We start from the raw sequence: 19,325 nt of genomic DNA, 5'->3' as shown, positions 1-19,325 counted from the left end.
GGTGGCAGATCAGGGCCTCCTCTTTGCTGTCACGTTGTGTATCAATTTGTACATTTGCTCTAGGATGCAGTCGCTGAGCTGCTAAATGAGATGGGCTTTGGGGAGTTCTGCTTTAAAGTGCTCCCTGGGCAGTCTGGGGAGATGAAGCGACAGTCTGTGCCTTTGACTCAAATGTATTTTCCTGGCTACAGTGGAGCAGATTCCTCTGCAGTCACGCTGGTCTAAATCCGGAGTAACGGCAGTGGTGCCAATGAGCTAACTCTGGATTTACACCGCTGTCAACAAAATCCCAATCTGTCCTGATACATGTAACTAGGACACTTGGGAAAGGGGAGCCATAGCAGGAGGCAAAGCCTTCCCATCCGAGAACAGCAGCATGTCCCATTCGGGTTCACCCCAGGCCACGAGCTTCACTGCAGCGGGGGCGGGGGGGGAGTGGGGGTGGTTAGGTAGGCTTAGCAGAATGGGCCCTGTTAGAGCAGCAGCCTTCCTTCGGCTAAGTTAGCATCAGCCCAGAACGGTGCGTGCCGTGTGCTGTGGAGGAGCAACTGGAGCTGACCCAGAATGAAAGGGTAAAAAGACACGGGTGTCTCCGTGACGTTTCAGGCACCTAAGCAAAGGATGATGCAAGGACAGAGCATTTATAATCACAGCCACCAGGGCGCTGCCGTATGCCCAAATGTCATGGCGCTGCACGGTCTGGGGAGTATTGCCAAGGCATACAGCACATTTACCCAGCTACCTGATAGTGACTGTTGCTTTGCACTTTATCCCAAATGCCCCAGCAATGGGAGGCAGAGGAAATAGGTTTTTTAGCTGCCTATCAATCCAGGCTAATGCAATTTCTACCCTTCCTCCCTATGTCCTGCTGCTGTACAAAGCAGCGGAATAAATCCGTCGGTGCAGCACACTGATTCTTTGCATCATGTTCATGAGGGACGTTTGTACCAGCCATAAACTTGATGAACATCAGATTCTTTCAGGAAGGGAGATGCAAGATAAAAGGGCTCAGGGCTTGTGCCCCTAAGGATTTCTGGGAGGATGGTTAGAGCTCCTTGCAGAGAACAGAGCTGTTCATTCTTGGCACTCTGCCCCCATATGTAGCTATTCTTTCCCCGTTCGGCCGTGGTCAAGGGAAGAGCAGAAAAAGCAGTTTTTAAAATCCCGTGAGCGCGAATGTGGCACCTGCTTGGCTGTGCATGAAAAATCTGTGTGGAAATACACCGAGGGCTGGAGCTGAAGTCCAGGAAAAGGCTTATACTGATTCTGATGAATGTTGAATCCAGCCTAAAAGCAGCCTCCCGACGACGACGCCGGGAGGCGGGTTTGTAAATAAGTCTGGGGCTCGGACGAGAAACCTATCTGTGCAAAAGAGACGGGAGAGTTAATGATTCTAATAATGTTTGAAAAGAGGGAATTTAGGGCTGGTGAAACAAGGTTGGTTCTGGAGGCCACAGAGCAGGGACCCTGCATGGACAGCACTTAGGGCAAACTGTTCCCACACTGCTACAGCCAGTGTACCACATGGCAGAGCCCTATGAAAGAGGGGGGATTTAACCCGACCGATCAGCCCCCTCGCTGTGCTGCAGGGAGGAGCTTTTGTTTTGAGGCCAAAGATTAAAGGGAAATGGTGTGGTAATATAGGAATGTGGAAGAAATGTCTGTCTGTCTGTGAATCTGTAGCTATCTAATCTATGGGCCATATCCTCAGCTCCTAAACTGCATTAGTGCCATTGACGATTTATACCAGCTGACTATCTGCCCTGAAATCTGTCTGTGTATGGATTTATCAGCTCTGGAGCCTGGATTTATCAATAGACAGATATTTTCTATTTCTTTTCGTCCAAGTAAAACATAAATAGCTCCCTACCATGTTTATAACACACATTTTGCAGCACAGTGTTCAGCACATGGGCACTGGAAAGCAGGATCGAGTAGGAATTGATTACTGAACCACCTGGTCTGTTTTTGACCTCCACGCTGAATGCCATAATTATATAAACAAAGAGACTAAACGACGGGCAGTAAATTCAGTGCTTTTAAAACAGTTTTGCTTTCAATTTCCTAAAGTGTTTTTAACTAGATTAAATTAGTGTCTTTATTTTAAATGCAGTAGAACCTCACTCAGAGTTACAAACATAGGGTTACCGTATTTGAACATTCAAAAAAAGAGGACACTCCACCAGGGGAGGAGGTATTTGCTCATGGCCCCACCCCAACTCCACCCCTTCCCCACCCCCATTCCAACCCCTTCCCCAAAGTCCCCGTCCCAACTCTGCCCCTCCCTGCCCCATTGGACCCCTTCCCCAAATCCCCACCCTGCCCTGCCTCCTCCCCTGAGCGCACCGTGTTCCCCCTCCTCCCCCCTCCCTCCCAGCTGTGTGAAACAGCTGTTTTGTGGCACACAGGCTGGGAGCTCAGGGGGGGAAAGAGGGCACTCTCTCGAGTGATCAACATTCACTTTCTTTCTCAAATGATCAACATTCACTCTCTTTCTTGAATGATCAACTCCTCTTTGGGGAAAAATAATAATGGCAAAATCCCGGATGTTTTTAGATATTTAAAAATTCTTCCCAGAGGGTGATTTAAGAACCAAAAAGCTGGACGTGTCTGGGAAAATGTGGACATATGGTAACCCTATACAAACACCTTGGGAATGGAGCTTATTCATAACCGTGAGATGTCCATAACTCTGAACAAAATGTTCTGGTTGTTCTTTCAAAAGTTTACAGCTGAACATTGACTTAATACACCTTTGAAACTTTACTATGCAGAAGAAAGATGCTGCTTTCCCTTTATTTTTTTAGTAGTTTACATTTAACAGAGCACTGCGCTGTATTTGCTTTTTTTTTTTTTTTTGTCTCTGCTACTGCCTGATGGCATATTTCCGGGTCCAAATGAGGTGTGTGGTTGACTGGTCAGTTCATCTCTCTGGTGTTCGTAACTCTGAGGTTTTATTGTACAACGCCAGATACTGTCTGTCTATCTTTATTCTGCCCCATCACTGTAGAATCTGAGCAGTGAGATTTTGCCTTGGGAAGAACCAAGTGGAAACTGAGTAAGGACCTCGTGATTTGGCCTTGGCAATATATTTATTGTGCATGTGTATTGTAAGATCACAAATAAATAATATAAACTGCTTTCACTTTTAAAAGCTGGCCTGCTTGAATTGGTGGAACAGAAGAGCTAAGCCTGTGTGCATCATAGCCCTCTGCTGGCTAGAGTCTGCTGGCTTATAACTTATCTCTGCCTTGGGCAATACTGTCCAGCTCTTGTCCTCTAAAGTGGTCATTGACTATAGGACCTAACATCCAACACACCTGGGATAAGGAGTGTTTTTTAAACGGTGGAGCGTTTCCCCCCTTTCTAGTCCTTACGTGTGGGAAATGCAAATAACCGAAACACGCACAAACATCTGTGTTTTCATAAGAGCTGACTGGGAGTTTGAGAACATTTTGAAGAAAAATATTTTGAGAAAATGTTCAGGGATTTTGACCAAAAATACGGGGAGGAAAATTCACAAAACATGTTTCTTTTTTCAGACAAGCAAAAATTTCAAACATTTTGAGATTTTGTCAAAAAAAAAAAAAAAAGAAAGAAGAGGGGGGCGTTCTAAAAAGCATTTCCCACTCCTTATTTTTGGACTATCTCTTATTTCTACCCATAGAGTCACTTTTTGCTACGTGGATTGCATCTCACCGTCTTTGGAGGAAAAATAAATCCCTGCAGTTTCTAATGAGAAAATTTGGAGGATTAAAAATGATTTGTACTCTCAATGGGGTTTTTTTGGCCTAAATATCTTTCATCACTTGGGATAATTTAAGCAACAGAGGGGATTAATTTCAAGGCTCCCTTGTTTGAGACAAGCAGAGACATGCTACTGGTGACTCATTGAGGGCTCACGGTAACATTTATGTGGTCAGGATGGGCTGCTTCAGAATGCCAGCAAATCAAAACAGCCCCTTTCACTTAGTGCAGCTCTTGTTCAGAGTTTTGCTGAGGTGTGAACAATAACAGCCTCGTGAAGCTGCTTTTCTTCCTGACACACATTGGGATGTGAAGATTGCTAGGACGGTAAGTGCCTTGTGTCAGTTATTTTCCAGCCTTGGAATATCTCCAAAGCAATACATGCTGGATTGAAATAACGCTTTGTTCTCTGGCTTGAAAGGTGATTTACGATAAATCTGTTAATAAACAAACAAAAAACACTTTAAAGAGCAAAATAATTGGTAAAAGTTGATGGAACTCAGAAATGTTAAATAATTTTGTTTGTTCTAGAGTGGCTCTAAAGACATACATTGAAAAACTCTCATATAAATGGCTCAGCATTGTGCCTTCAGGAAGTAAGTGCTAGTATAGACTGTATCTATGCAACTGTATGGCAAAAATCCCATTCTGTGGCATAGGGTGATGATAAAATTGGCAGGGGAAAGAAATCCTGGGAAATGTTTGAGTTTAAACACCTCAATTTGGGCAGAGTGGAGGGGAAGACATTTCCCCCAGAAAGGACTTGTTCTTAAACCTTTTCATCTCATTTCTCCATGGGGATGAGTGTACGTTCTCTTAGTCCAGTTCATCTAACTTGAACAAGTCCTCCATGCAAAAACCAGGCACCCAAGATGAAGTGTTCATTTATTCAGGGATTTCATTATCAACAGGAGAAAGTGTTGAAGCACTTGACCGTTGACTCTCCTGGTGTTTTCAATCCAGAGGACTTGTTAGATTGGGAGTCCACTGTTGCTAAAAGCAAATCAGAGCGTACAATATTTATTTTCAATTTGATGCCACATTGCAAAGAGGGAGAATGGCCCCGTGGTTAGAGCACTAGCCTGGGAGACCATCTTCAATACCTGGCTCCTCCACAGGGTTCCTCCGTGACCTTGGACAAGACATTTAATTTCTCTGCGCCTCCATTCTCCATCCGCAAGCTGGACAGAACAGCTCTTCCCTCCCTCACAGGATATATGTGAGGATAAATGCAACGAAAATAGCAATGTGCTCGGATGCTGGGGTAAAGGGGACTGTATGAGTACCTAAGATAGGTAGACGCTGCTATTCCCACTGAATAGTATCTTATGTCTTGAGCTCAGTGACACTTCTTGTACACTACGGTGTTACACAACGTGGGGCAAGGCCTCAAAACCTGTGTCTTTGGCTGAGAGGAAAGGAAGGGCAACAGAAAGAAATTTCTCCAGTCCCTTTCAGTGCCCTCTTTTGACTGGAATGATCAAGTGCTGGCAAGTTACTGGAAGGCCAGATCACCATCCCAGAATGTCTCTCCCATGCACTTGTTTATATTCCCGGTGTCCCATTTCACTCCCCAATCCTGCATGCATAAGAACAAATCTCCCTCTGTGTTTTCCAGCATTGGCCATCGGAGTCGGGGCTGGGGAATTGCAAGGAAACTGTTCCTTCAGGTAGACTGGTTTCGTAGAGCCAAATTCATCTTCCGTGCAGCTGCAATGCAGGCCCTTCAGCAGAGGGACATTCTGGGGCAGGGGGCAGGTGGAGCGCTTCTGGCAGCAGAAGACCTGTCCTCGTGTTCAGCTGCCGTGGGGCAGAGTGAATTGGGCCTATTATTATTATCCCCAATAACTGAGTCTAATCTTGCTCCAAATGAAGTCAATGGGCAGTTTGGCTTAATAGAAATTGGGTAGGAGGGCCACCAGGACAAATACAGGGCTGTGTGTTTTTTTTTCTAGTTGATTATTCTAGGCCCGGGGTCAAGTCCCATTTCTATGGAAATCCATGGAAAGCTCCTATGGGGTCAGGATCAGGCCCTTTGGCGTAATGCATGTACGAGTTGTGGGTTTCCTTATGTTTTACCCCAGAATGGAGTATGTCTTGGAGAGGTGCGGGGGGATTCGGGGTGGGAGCTGTTTATCAGCTTAGCTGTAGATTGTGGTCAGTGTTAATGTCAGTACTGTTCCATCTTGACGTAGAATATCCTGATCACAGCCTCCTTTAGGAAGGGGGAGGGAAACCTTTACTAATGTCCTAATGTTAACTGACAAGGAATGTCCTGGTCTGAGGTTTCTCTAAGGGTAGGAGGTGGAGAAGCTTCCTGAGGAAGGGTAGGGGGTGGGAGGTAGGCTTTGTGTGAGAATGTCCTTCACAGGGATTTCCAGAGTACAGAGGTCTTTATAAATAACCCACTGGCAGGGAATGTCCTAACCTTGGGACAACTTGAGAAAAGGTTGAGAACTTCATCAACAACGTGGTTTTAGCAGATTGGGATTATTATCCTAACCTCAGGTTACCTTTAGGAGGGGAAAGGAGCATCAAGATCATAGCTTGGTGTTAGCTGGCAGGAGGAATGCCTTGATCTAGCTAATCTCAGAGGGAGCCACATTAACCCGATAGCTCTCTTAGATTGCCCTTCCCAACTTTTTTTGCCCCCCTCCACCAGATTTAAATTGGATCTGCAGCTCAAGCCCTGGACTCCAGCCATGTGCATGTATAGAGCTCACCTTATAAGGGTGGGATTTGCACATGCCTTCAATGTATAACTCTCTCTGCTTGCATGGGAGGCTTCTCTTGGGCTGGAGAGTGATGTATGCTGGAGCATAGGGGGACCTATTGGAGGCAGCCTTAGCCTTGGGAGAGCTCCACTGAAAACCAGGAAGGTGTTTGGAAGTGATTTGCTCCTGTTTTCTCACATTCTGTATTTATCCTTCAGTCTGCAGAGACGTTCTCTATAGCGCGCTGAGAAGCCAGAAGACCTATTTGTGGTAAAGCAGCAAAGATCTAGGCTCCCCTGGGACTGATAAACCCAAGCCCATCTTCTGGTTGCTTCCCCGCAACAGACCTCGGTTCACTGCTACTAAAAAAAAGAGGACACTTCCGTCAAGGAGCGTGTTTCGCCTTGGCCCAAGTACGAGTTGGCCCACGGGTCTCCGGATAGTATGGTGGTGCAGAATAAACTGGACACGGGGGACCCCAGGAAAGCGGTCCTTTTGGAGCCATTCATCCATCAGGTTGGGGGCCACATGAGCATGATGAAATATGATGAGCACACTGTCTGCAAACCCCTCATCTCCCAGGAACAGTGGTTCTATGAGTCGCTCCCCACAGCCATTAAGCAGTTCACGCCTCAGTACAAAGGTAAGGAGGAGCTGGATGATCCAGGAGAGAACTGTGGGAGCTGGGGAGGGAGAATTTACTAATAGTAGCCATGATCAAAAGAAAAGATGTTAGTGACCCATAATTTCATTAAAAAGAAAAGGAGTACTTGTGGCACCGTAGAGACTAACAAATTTATTAGAGCATAAGCTTTCATGAGCTACAGCTCACTTCATCGGATGCATCCGATGAAGTGAGCTGTAGCTCACGAAAGCTTATGCTCTAATAAATTTGTTAGTCTCTAAGGTGCCACAAGTACTCCTTTTCTTTTTGCGAATACAGACTAACACGGCTGCTACTCTGAAACCTGTGATCACATCAGGTTGTATCTCTTGAGTTCTCTGGTACTTGCTGTTTCCAGTGGGACTGAAAATAACGCAAGAACATCCTTTCTTGTCGTATGTTGACTCTTAGTCCCCACTGGAAGCAAGTAGCGCATTACATAGAAAAAAATTAAATGCTATCCTAACATTTTACATCTTCAAAAAAGGCTGTTTCTCTTGTCCTTCAATTTTAATGGCGTCATTGAGGATGGGCAAATTGGGGGGGAGGGAGGGAGAGAGAGAGAGAGAGAATGTGTGTGTAAAGGAGGTCTGCTCTTTGGAATCTCCAACACTTAGTAGACTTTCTCAACATTCTTAGCAACACTGGATGGTTCTTATACACACTCTCTTTCAGTCTTGCTATCACTGTATAGAAAGTTGTGTGGATTTCTAAAATCAGCCTCTTTATCTTGGCTTCTAAAAACTAGCAGATCATCTCTGATGTCTAGCTTGGGCATCTTTCTAACAAAGAATGCTCCTGTTCCACCACAAGCATTGGGCTAGATGCTGGAATCACTGTATGGCCCTGTGTTATGCAGGAAGTCGGACTAGCTGCTCGTAATGGTCCCTTCTGAATCTTTGAAGCAGTGAATTTTAACAAGAGGAGTAAGTGATAAAGCCTCAGTGCTTGCTGAATTCCAGGTAGGATTCCTCCAGATAACAGGGGTTTTGGCTGGACTCTCTAGAGGTTAGTGCTGCTGGGAAAGCATCACTCAACAGAAATGTGAATTCTGGCCAAGTGCCGCCTTTTGGAGCTTGGGTGTTTGAGTTAGTGAGTCATTTGAAGCTATCCAAAGGTTAACTAAAAGAAAAGGAGTACCCGTGGCACCTTAGAGACTAACAAATTTATTAGAGCATAAGCTTTCGTGAGCTACAGCTCACTTCATCGGATGCATTTGGTGGACTGTTCATGAACATAAGAATGGCCATACCGGGTCAGACCAAAGGTCCATCCAGCCCAGTATCCTGTCTTCTGGCAGTGGCCAATGCCAGGTGCCTCAGAGGGAGTGAACCTAACAGGTAATGAGCAAGTGATCTCTCTCTCCTGCCATCCATCTCCACCCACAGGCGCCAACTTTTGTCAGCGCCGGTGTGTGCTCGTGCCCCCCCAGCCCACCCCGGCCCTGTCCCGCCCCAACTCCGCCTCTCCCTGCCCTTATTGGATCGCTCCCCAAATCCCCACCCCAGCCCCGCCTCCTCCCCAAGCACCCCATGTTCCTCCTCCTCCCCCCTCCCTCCCAGGCTTGCCGTGTGAAACAGCTGTTTTTTGGCACAAGCGCTGGGAGGGAGAGGGGAGAAGCAGGACCCAGTGGCACGCTCAGGGGAGGAGGCAGAGTGGAGATAGAGGTGAGCTGGGGTGGGGGAGCAGGGTGAGGAGCTTCCGGTGGGTGCAGAGCACCCACCAATTTTTCCCAGTGGGTCCTCCAGCCCTGGAGCACCCACAGAGTCGGTGCCTGTGTCTCCACCCTCTGACAAACAGAAGCTAGGGACACCATTCCTTACCCATCCTGGCTAATAGCCATTAATGGACTTAACCTCCATGCATTTATCCAGTTCTCTTTTAAATCCTGTTATAGTCCTAGCCATCACAACCTCCTCAGGCAAGGAGTTCCACAGGTTGACTGTGCACTGTGTGAAGAAGAACTTCCTTTTATTTGTTTGAAATCTGCTGCCCATTAATTTCATTTGGTGGCCCCTAGTTCTTATATTAGTGGAACAAGTAAATAACTTTTCCTTATTCACTTTCTTCACACCACTCATGATTTGCAAAGAGTGAGAGATGTAGCGCTTAAGTCAATGTTGTTAGATCAGCACGGTGTCAGTGCAGACACTGCGTTGCTTTCATCGACTCTTGCTGCCTTTCAGAAACAGCCCCACAATGCCCCACACTAGCAGTTAAATCAGTGCAAGTGCTCCTGGTGAGGACACACCCTGCCGACACAAGCATAGTGTGGATGTGTAAAACCGATTCAATTACTGCGGTGGCTGTACAGCAACGTAACTGAAGTCAACTTATTGTTGTTGTATAGATTTGCCCTTTGTGTGTGGAAACTCTACTCCAGTTTAAACTTGGCTCATGTAGGTGAATTAAGAGGTGCAAGCAAGGCGGATGTGAGCCAGGTTTAAACCGATATCAAGATGTCCACACACAAAGTTGCTCCAGTTTAATTACGTGGGTGCAGCCTCACACCTTTAGTTAAACAGGTCCACGCTATGGGCAGACCAGGCCCAATAAGAGCAGCTCGAGGGAGAACAAGCGCTTGTGGCAGGTGTCAAGCTGTCAGCTTCAGCCCACGCGATAGTCAGGATTCTGGGCCAAGGTCACCACGGTGGCAGCAGTCTAGCCGGGAGGCGGGTGAGGCTGCTGAATTACGATCCAGGAGGAGGTGGAGGAGTAGGCGGTGCAAGAGGAGGGGAGGGCGCATGATCTTTCCCGAAGAGGCAGAAAAAGGAAAAGGGGACGAGGGGGAAGCCCGTTTGCACGTGGCGGTGACGAGAACATCCAAAGACATCCCCGTTTCACGTGCAGAGCCTCTTCCCACCTGACGCGGCCCATCGGCTCTGGTAACGCGAGACTGAATCACCACGAGCCTGGTGGCATATCAGTGCTCACGTGCCGTCTGCGTAAATGAGATGCCAGCGACTAGCCTGGGAGAAACTGTCCTCCTGGCTGGGCATCACTGTCAGCCAGCGAAGCGAGTGGCTGCCTCAGCAACAGCAGCAAATAGTTGTTGGACGAGCAAGTTTCCTCCTGAAGCATTTCTCCTGGAGGGTTTTATTTTGGCTGCAACAAGAGGCGATGGAAAGCGGGGCTTGTGCTGGCTGGCTGTGGAGCATGCCTGTTTCAGAGACCTCCTGCCACTTCTCCTTACTAAGTAGCTGCTTTTGTAGTTGTCTGCATTCCCTCAGGGTGAAAGTCACCCCTGTGCTGAGAGCCCAGCACAAACTGGGCACTGCTCACGCCATAAGGGGGGGCGTATGTGATCCATCCAAGGCTTGTGCTGTCTTGACCTTGAGCTGGCACACATCCCTGGTAATTTCTCTCCCCTAATAATACACCTAATTCCCCCCCCCCCCGCCTTGTGACCCTGACTGAGCTTTCTGTACTCTGCCCTCCTTGTCACTTGGCCTTCCGCTGGGGTAAGAGCTTCCGTGCTAGGAAGCGCGCAGAGCAAGGACCCTGCGCCGTTATTCTCCTGCTTCTGAACTGCTGCAGAGATTAACATGAACTAATGAGCTTGCGAGGAGCTTGGCACCTGGGTACCTGCAGCCAGCAGGCGCTTCCCCACAGGTGGCCCAACAGAAGGGAGGGAAGCAGCTTGGGGAGGGAAGTGAGGTGGGGAGGGTACATCATGTCACTGGGCCCGTTGTAGAAGAAGGATTATTACTATCACTGAGCTTCTGTCTCTTGCTGTAGCAAGCTCACATGGTGCTCCCAAATATCTGCCTGCTGCCAGCTAACTGAGCTAAGCGCACACCTGTGCCAAACTTGAACTGCAGCTGGATTGTCACTGATTATATGTCAGCAGCATGAGTTACATGCCTGTTGCTTTATTGCCAGTGGCTCGGGAAGGGGGTTCTACAGGAGAGTTTTTGGTGTGCTGGAGAAATGGGCCTGATCTGGTTGCCCCAACTCAGTCCACACCCCTACCCAACACCCATAGCAACCCAGCTGATAATTTCTCCGTATACACAGCACACATGTCCGTTATAATTTCTCCTCTAACTCAGTACACATTACATAGGCCTTATCACTCCTCCCCTAACTTAATACACATGGACCCTTTTTTAAACACACACACACACACATTCTCCATCGGCTTTAATTGTGCAATCTGTGGGCGCTGAAGCCTCACCAGCTTTAAAAGCGAGCCAAACAAAATGGAAGCTCATTCATTCCTTTCCTAGAACCCAGTACCTGTGTGTTTTTCCTGAGTAAGAATAGCAAGTTCTGACCCCCTAGTTAGCAGAAAATGAGAGAAATGTATGTAAAAGTTGGAGACCTCCAAGCCAAATGGTGCTCTATGTGACTGTTTATCCAACAAGATATAGCGGAGGCCAGAGAGAAATAATACATTGCATTTGTATAGTGACTTTTGTCCTGAAAGATTCCAAAGCACAGAGAACCAGTGAGGTGCAGCTATCTCTGAGGAGATGCTGTCAACCAGGAGGATGGGACAGCCCATAACACAACAGTTTCTGTGCTGAGAGGATGCCTTTTGTTCATGTGTGGATGTAAGCCCTTGAAATACACTTCTCTTTATATACAGATAGCATTTAATTATCCCTCATTAGGAAATGACTGAGGCTGGCCTGTAAGCTGTCGTTCCCTCACTCAGCAATAACCTGACTTTTTTTAATGAGACTCCACTGTGGGTTGCGATGCAGAACTAGCCCGATGCCCCGGGGACAATGAGGAGCGAACAGGTTTGTGGCTGTCAGCCCCTCCAGCCTGGCCAGACTCTCACAGATAAAGAAAGTGTTCATTTTTTTAAAGGCTACTTTGGAATAATAGTTTCAGTTAAATTCCTGCATGCTGGCATCTATTAACCCTTTCAGTCTGAGTCGGGATATGAGTGAACTGCTCTTGCTAAGAGACACAGCTCAGGGATGCTCTAAGCTATGCTGGTTTGTTGCAGCGCCTCTAAAGGTCTTTATATATGTAGGGATTGCTGGTGTACTATATGGTCTGGCCATGCCCTCTCCTGATCTAATACACCCCTCTGCTTGGCCACAGATGGATGGAAAGAGAAGAGAGCTGGCTGCACAACAGGTGAGGATTCCCCCATGCCTGATCTTCAGAGGTGACAAGTAATTGTAGCACCAGTTGAAGTCAATGGAGACTGTGGGTTTCCAGCATCTCTGAAAATCAGACTCAGTATTTCCATTAGCTAGAAAAAGATAATTAAAAAAAAATTAGATTAGCCTTGAAAAAACATGAGTTTAAATTAGCTTTGTGAAACCAAAGCATAATAGTGAGATTTGGAAAACTTCCACAAGGTTTACCCCTTCCTGCTTGCCCCTTATTGCCATTGTTGCTGAGTGACTTCCAATCAATAACAAATTTCGTCCTTTGCTTGTGAGGGAGAGGAGTGTTCCATCTCTCTTTTACACAAGGGAAACTGAGGCACAGAGCGACTAAGTGATTTGCCCAAAGTTGCACCGGGAGTCTGTATCAGAGCCAGCAATCAAACCCAGATCTCCAAAGTCAGACTCCAAAGACTTTATCGCCTTCCTACTATCGGTCCTTTAGCCCTCTTCCTGATGGGTCATTGGTAACTTTCACAGAAGCCCACTGACTATGCAAACCTTAGGCCAGATCCTCTGCTGGTGGAAATCAGCATAGCTCTATTGAAGTCAATGGGGCCTTATTGATTTCCACCCACTGAGGATCTGCCCCTTATCTCCAGCACTTGTTGACTGGATGTCGGTGACCAGCAGCTGAGGTTTGACATTGATGGAATGAGAAATCGGAGCAGGGATAGACTAAACTTTTCACATACTCAAATCTCCACTCTCTCCACTCCCTACGCTCCTGGGATCCATTGTCAGGGTCTCTAGATAACCAGACACATAATACCAGCTATCTTCTAACAAATAAAATCAGCTGCTGTGTCAAAGGCTAATCTTTCTGAGGTCAGAAATGACCCCTCTCTGCCTTCCAAATAAGCAACAAACTCTTTCTGTGCGCAAGATCCACCATAATACCCCGTCTGTGCAACATCCGCCATAATGCCCCGTGGTTTTAACTGTTTTATGAGTTGACTCTCATTACTTTGCAGTTTAAAGGGACACACCCTGTTCAGTGCAAGTCCAAATGTTCTATAAAATCTCATTTTAACCCACCATTGCATGAGTCTTTAAATTACTTTTTCCTCCCCAAATTTTTCCAGCGATGCCAACTCTCACTGTGGTATTGTGTCGCATGAAACTTAGTGTTTTTCTGAAAGCCCCAACTCCTGGAATACTGTGATTAGGTGAGAAACTCAACTTTCATTTTTTTAAAAGAATAAGTTTATGTCCCTTATAATTGCAGAGAAAAGCTTGAAAATATGTCCTGAGCGCACCCTAAAGGCTCAAAAAACAGAAGAAAAATAAATAGAACCCAAAACTTTTATTGTTTTTGTTTTGTTTTTTAATTCCTTTGGTTTTTAAACCAATCTCCTGATTTGGGGGAGACTGACCCATGATTTTGGAATGCTTGGTGTTGGAAAGAATGGATTTCCCTGCCATGTTTGCAACCCAGACACCACAGAATTGAAGTAATGTGTGGTAATTAAAGCCTTGATCCTGCAACTGTATCTGCATGGATCTTCCTCTGCATGCATGCAGAGCCCCAATTAAGTCTAAGATGCCCCAGGTGGAAGAAGGGACTGACCCATGCACGTGCAGTTGCACGATTGGAGCCTGAATTGATTAGAAATTGACCCAGCCGAGTTTCACTGTCCAATTTCTGTGAAATAATAATTGTTAATAATAATTAATACCTAGCTCTTTTCACCCACCAATCTCACAACTCTCTACAAAGGAGATCAATATCTTTATCCCTATTTTACACATTGGCCTGGTGGGTTTACATGACAATATCACATAGCTGCTTCAAGGAAAAGCACCTGCATTCTAAGCATTTTTCTGTAGCTCACCAGAATGCAGGACTGCATGAGCCTGACCCTGGGGTTTGTCCTGGAGTAGTAAGGCATCAAACGCTTGCAGATTCGGAGACAGCCTTGTTGTGTTGTTTTGTTTTTTCCTTTTTGCCTGTGACATCTCAATGAGTTTTGCAGTAAGTGGTGATAAAGCTGTGATCCTTCTCCAATCTATTGTGCTAGCACAGGTAGCTTTTGTCTCTTCCCACGGAATGAGCCACTGCTGGGAAAGATAAGGCTGTGCACATTAGAAAGAGGTGAACAAGGAGGAAGGGAAGGTTAAATGTCAAAAGGAATATTCTTGAGACCTCTGTCGCCAGTTGGCACATATAGATGTCCCCTGTCTCTATTGTTAGCCCCTCTCGGGGCTTAGGGACCATTATGTAATGATGACACTGTGCACGGTATTGTTCAAATGTCATCATTTAAATCCAACACCGTGTTAGTGTTCTTTAAAGAGCATCTGCACAGACTTGGCAGCTCACTTACCCATTTCAGGCAGATTAGATGACCTTGAGACAAGCGTTTTCCCTCCCTTCCACCCACCCTGTCTCTCAGTGCTGTCTGTCTAGTTTTGAGCTGGCTACAGGATTATGGATTTATTTTTCAGGCCCACTTCTGTTCAGATTCCTATTGCGCATAGCAATAAATAAACACACTTTTAAATTTAAAAATAAATACAAGAGAGAAGTAGCAGCAAGCTACATAGCAAAACAGCTCCTGCAAATTGTAGAGATGCTGCTTGCATGCAGATAGCTTCTGTAAATATACTCTGTCTGCCTAGCTTGCTTTGTATAGGATGGGACGGAATTTTTGGTGGGACTGGAAGGAAGGGAATGGAAAGCACTTTAATGCAACAAAGCTTTGCTTTCAGATAATAAACCCACAGTTGGAATAAAAGAGAAGTACAGTAGCAGCCAATATGTCTTAAACCATGTATTATATATTTGTTTTGTCAATATATGTCAATTATGAGATATAAGCAAAATTCACACAGTCCCATAATATTATATAACATGAAACAAAACATATTTATTAAAGCTGGGATTTTCAAGTGTGTCCATATTCCACTGAAATTTTGATGCCTCACTGCCCCTTGCACCTTTGAAAAACGTCCCTGTTAATCTTCATATTAAGATAAGATATTTAAGACCTATCCGTTTCACGCTATATAGTACGTATAGGGCAAGACCAGCATGATTCAATGGGATTATTATGCTGATTTACACCATCTGATGCTATGTAATTGGGACAGCTTTTGAATGTTGCACACAGCATTTGAGATATAGCTACAATGTATTTGATAAGAAATATACTCTGAAAACAGACTGTAGAGTTAACGTTGAGGAGTCTTACGTTTGTCTCACAGTGATTGCATCGATTCAGCTTAGATGAAATTGTTTTCTTATCTGCCTGCTATGCAAACTCAAACTGGGACTCTGAAAGGCAAACTGGATGTTTTACTGGTTCTTGCATGATCATCTCTAATACAGATTTGGCAACTGGAATTTAGTTTACAATTCTGGGGGTGATGCACAAGCCAGAATAAAATCTAGCTCCCCCTCTTTAAACTGTGCTGGTATTGCAATGCTAGCATGAGGGGAAGGAGGGAAGGTAAGGTCCAGATTTTTGGAAATGCTGAGCACCCACAACTCCATCTGAAGTAGATGCTCAGCACCTCCGTAATTCAGGCCATAAGCACTTGTTTTAGTCTCTAAGGTGCCACAAGTACTCCTGTTCTTTTTGCAGATACAGACTAACATGGCTGCTACTCTGAAACCTGTTTTAGTCAGCAAAGTCAGCAGATATGACTTTGAAGACAAGCAGGGGGGCAGTTCAGTGGAGTAAGACACTGCCATTTTCACAGTCATTTTCTGACGGTAATCTCTCTCTAAATGGAAAGAAGGGGGCCTCCATAATTGTTTCATCATATTTCCTTCAGCAAACAGAATTTCCTTTGTTCTAAGCTGCAAAAATACATCTCCTTTCAAAGAGTAATGAAACGGGGAGGTTTCCACCTAGGGATTTCTGGATAGGAAAACCAGAACTATATTTTGCCAAGTTGTGTGGTTCTTGCTGTTGGTGGCTTTTGTAGGTCCCTAAAGCCATTGTTATAAGCTGCTTTTGGACTGTAGTTACCATTGTGGGAGTTGGAAATGACCAGGCACTGCTCTGAGAAGCTCACATGGCTGGAATCCTGTCTAATACTGAAAGGGCAATGCTCTGACAGTGCCTGTGCTGCTGGACCCTGGGCTGGCACTTCTGTGAGGAAGTTCACAAAGAATTGACAGAGGAGTCCTCACTGTCAAATCAGGGCTGTCCTTAGCAAGGGGACCACTGCAATCAACCTTTCCCTGAAAGGTGATAGCTGCCTCGAATACAAGCCATGCCCATGAGTCATTTGTCATTTGAAGCACTGAGGCAAGGGTCCCTGTTGTAAAACTTTGCTAAGAGAAGGGTAAATATGTAAAAGATTGCATGGCAGAAAGGTTCAGCCATCTGATGCCTATTAAAGTCAATGGAAGTTGCACAGCTAAAATACTGGGGGATGTTTTGAATATTCAAGGATGGTGCCTAATGGTTATCATTCCAAGCTTTCATAAGTCAAGCAAGAGAGAGGTATGTATCCAATTAGTGTTCTCTTCTGTGCCCCCCGCCCCCCACCAATGGCAATATGGAGTGGTTGCAGAGGCAGTCTTCCATTCCTGGTGGTCTTTAACTCCTAGGGAAAAAACAATACAGAGCTTTGGAAGGACAAGCCCGTGCCAGCATAGCTGATATACACAAAGGTAATTACTGTGGGGCAGTGTTCAGACCCGCACACACGCTTTTGCAGAGCTGGCCCTGTGTATTTTCCTTGGTTTGCAATCAGAACAACATCCTCCAGCTGGGGCATTATTGGCTAACTCCACAGCCACTGATAGATTTCATGCTGCTGCCTACAAAACCCCCCACAAACCTTTTGGAATTTGGAAGGCTTTAAGTCACCAGGCTATCCTTTTACTTCAACAGTCCATTTGTTACAGTGCAAAGGGTGGTCACGCTGCTAAGATAAATAGGTCACGCTGCTAAGATACTTTTCAGAGTAGTAGCCGTGTTAGTCTGTATTGTGTTATGCTCAAATAAATTTGTTAGTCTGTAAGGTGCCACAAGTACTCCTGTTCTTTTTGCTAAGATACTGTTACACTTGCTCTTGTTTCTAAAATAATCTGATAAACTATTCAAGGCCAGCTTTCTAAGTAGTCAGTCTTCCTCTGTATTTTTCAATGGTAGGGTTTGTTTGTTTGTTTGTTTTGCAGTCATTAAAAGTGCCATTGGCCACTTACAAGAAATCTGAAGATTGACTTCAGTGGAGTTACATTAGAGATGAGTTTGGCTCAGAGTAATGGGGAAAGCTGCAGAAATGAGAGAGAAATCCTTTGGCCAACAAAGCTATTTGAATATATAACGTATTCATGGATGGATATACAACAGTTCTGCATGGCACTTGTATAGGACTTTTCATTGGCAGAGCTCACTGTGCCTTAGAAGAGAGTCTTTGTTGTCATGTGGGGAAGCTGAATCACAGGGAGGCTTCAGCAGCAAGTGAGGGGCTCAACCTTGCTGAAAATCAAGCCCAAGATGTCTCAAATTGGGCTTCCCAAAAACTCAGGTATCCAAAATTAGAGGCTACAATTGACATTGAGTCAAGGCAGAGCTGGGCCTGGAACTGTAGTCTCCTAGCCCAGAGTTCTGTCTGCCTCTCCTGGACAGAATGTTAGACCTGCTCAGATGCAACTGCCTGGAGAACCCTTGGAGACCACAAGCCCCCAATGCTGGTACAGGCAATGGATCTGACTTAATGCTGAAGACCTATTATTTTGGAACAGAAATTCCTTAGTTCTGTCCATGCTGATGACCATGAAGTCCTGTGTGGCCGTGGAATCATTGCAATAGGCACTTCCTGACTTGGGCTTTACTGAAACTCCTTATGACCGTGCAGCACTTTTCCTGCAGCCGTGGCTCTTCTAAGCTCCCGTGCTGTCGTGCACACTGACATTTGTTTCATGGATTCCCCCTCCCTTCCCACCCTCATTTTGTTCCCCGCTGCTGGAAAACCGCTCAAGAGCGAGAGACCCGAATGGCTCCTTGTCAGCGAGCCAAGCCCTCTAGAATCCTGTGTCTGGCCCCTGTTGGTTTAGCTGTTACGTAGCTTGGAAAGAATGAATGCCCAGAGTGGAGTGGAGAATGCAAAGAACATCATGTACAGGACAGCTTCCATGTGAGCCAGGAAGGTGGGGGTTGGATGGAATGGTAGTACCTGGGGAAGAGAAAGGAGCATCTAAAAAGCCTGCAGCTATTTTCCAGAGGCTCAGGGACTGCTTACATTTACAGGGCAGAGGATCTGATTTCAGCAGTTGCTAGAGCACTAAGCTATCCCTGGGTAAGTGCACTGCTAAGTATCAAAGTTCTGATACAAGCACCTTGAACAGAGTGGGATGACACCTGGCTAATAATGCAAGCAACCACTGGTCTGTAATGGCTCTGTGCAGGTCAACCCGTTGCCTGGGAGGGAAATTTTTGCCACATTCACACAATCCTCCCTCCTTTTGTAGGTATCATCTCTGTGTGCCTCAGAAAGGACAGCTTGGGCAACCTAGGCCTGATAGCCAGCCCCAGCCTGCCGACCGAAAACTGCAGTTCCTTGGATAAGGAGCATTCGGTGATGCTATGGCAGGAGATCAAGCGGACATCAACCACGAGCAGTGAGCGCTTGTTTGTCAAATGGAGACAGACACCTTTCACAAAGACCATCAAAGACAGGTGAGTGCCTCATGCAAGCAAGAGGGGGCTGCATGAGTCGAGGGGCTCTGAAGCAGCAGTAGCTCCGCTTGCAATCTGAACCGAATACAAGACTGATCGCATTTATAGTCTGTGCCTTGTAGGCACGAAGCCCAGGCGTGTGGGATGCTTATGTTTGGCATAGGAATATTCTAAACAAATAATGGGCTGGCATTGGATCTTGCTCTGGTTTTGCCATGGTGTAACTCCAGTGGCGTGACTCCTGATTTACTGCAGTGTAAATTAGATCAGAATCCAGCCATTGGCTTCAGCGGCCTTCTCTCCCCGCAATCCCCCAAAACAATAGGCCAGATTCTGAAGTCACTTACACAGGTGCCAATCTGGAGCGATTCCACTGACTAGTGGAGTGACTTCAGATTGACACCTAGATGATTGTGACCAGGATTTGCAC

At 46.0% G+C, this 19,325-nt stretch overlaps 1 protein-coding gene across 5 annotated transcripts in view; it reads left to right on the top strand.

Annotated features, from left to right (window-relative positions):
• The window catches only part of IP6K3 (inositol hexakisphosphate kinase 3), a 48,008-nt gene that overhangs the window by 23,618 nt on the left and 5,065 nt on the right, over positions 1-19,325 (top strand). For 3 of the 5 annotated variants that reach the window (XM_038379499.2, XM_043500287.1, XM_043500288.1), the window contains exons 2-3: positions 6,687-7,104; positions 18,688-18,895. In XM_038379499.2, coding sequence (XP_038235427.1) covers positions 6,906-7,104; positions 18,688-18,895 — 407 coding nt within the window. In that variant the 5' untranslated portion in view covers positions 6,687-6,905. Of the gene's footprint in view, positions 1-2,844; positions 4,967-6,686; positions 7,105-18,687; positions 18,896-19,325 lie in introns of those variants that run through there. The other 2 variants (XM_043500289.1, XM_043500290.1) reach the window with 2 other exon arrangements.

The sequence above is a fragment of the Dermochelys coriacea genome, chromosome 21 (genome assembly GCF_009764565.3).
Source record: "Dermochelys coriacea isolate rDerCor1 chromosome 21, rDerCor1.pri.v4, whole genome shotgun sequence".
NCBI lineage: Eukaryota > Metazoa > Chordata > Testudines > Dermochelyidae > Dermochelys > Dermochelys coriacea.
The sequence above is the reverse complement of the archived record's forward strand: the minus strand, read 5'-3'. Positions and strand labels throughout refer to the sequence as shown.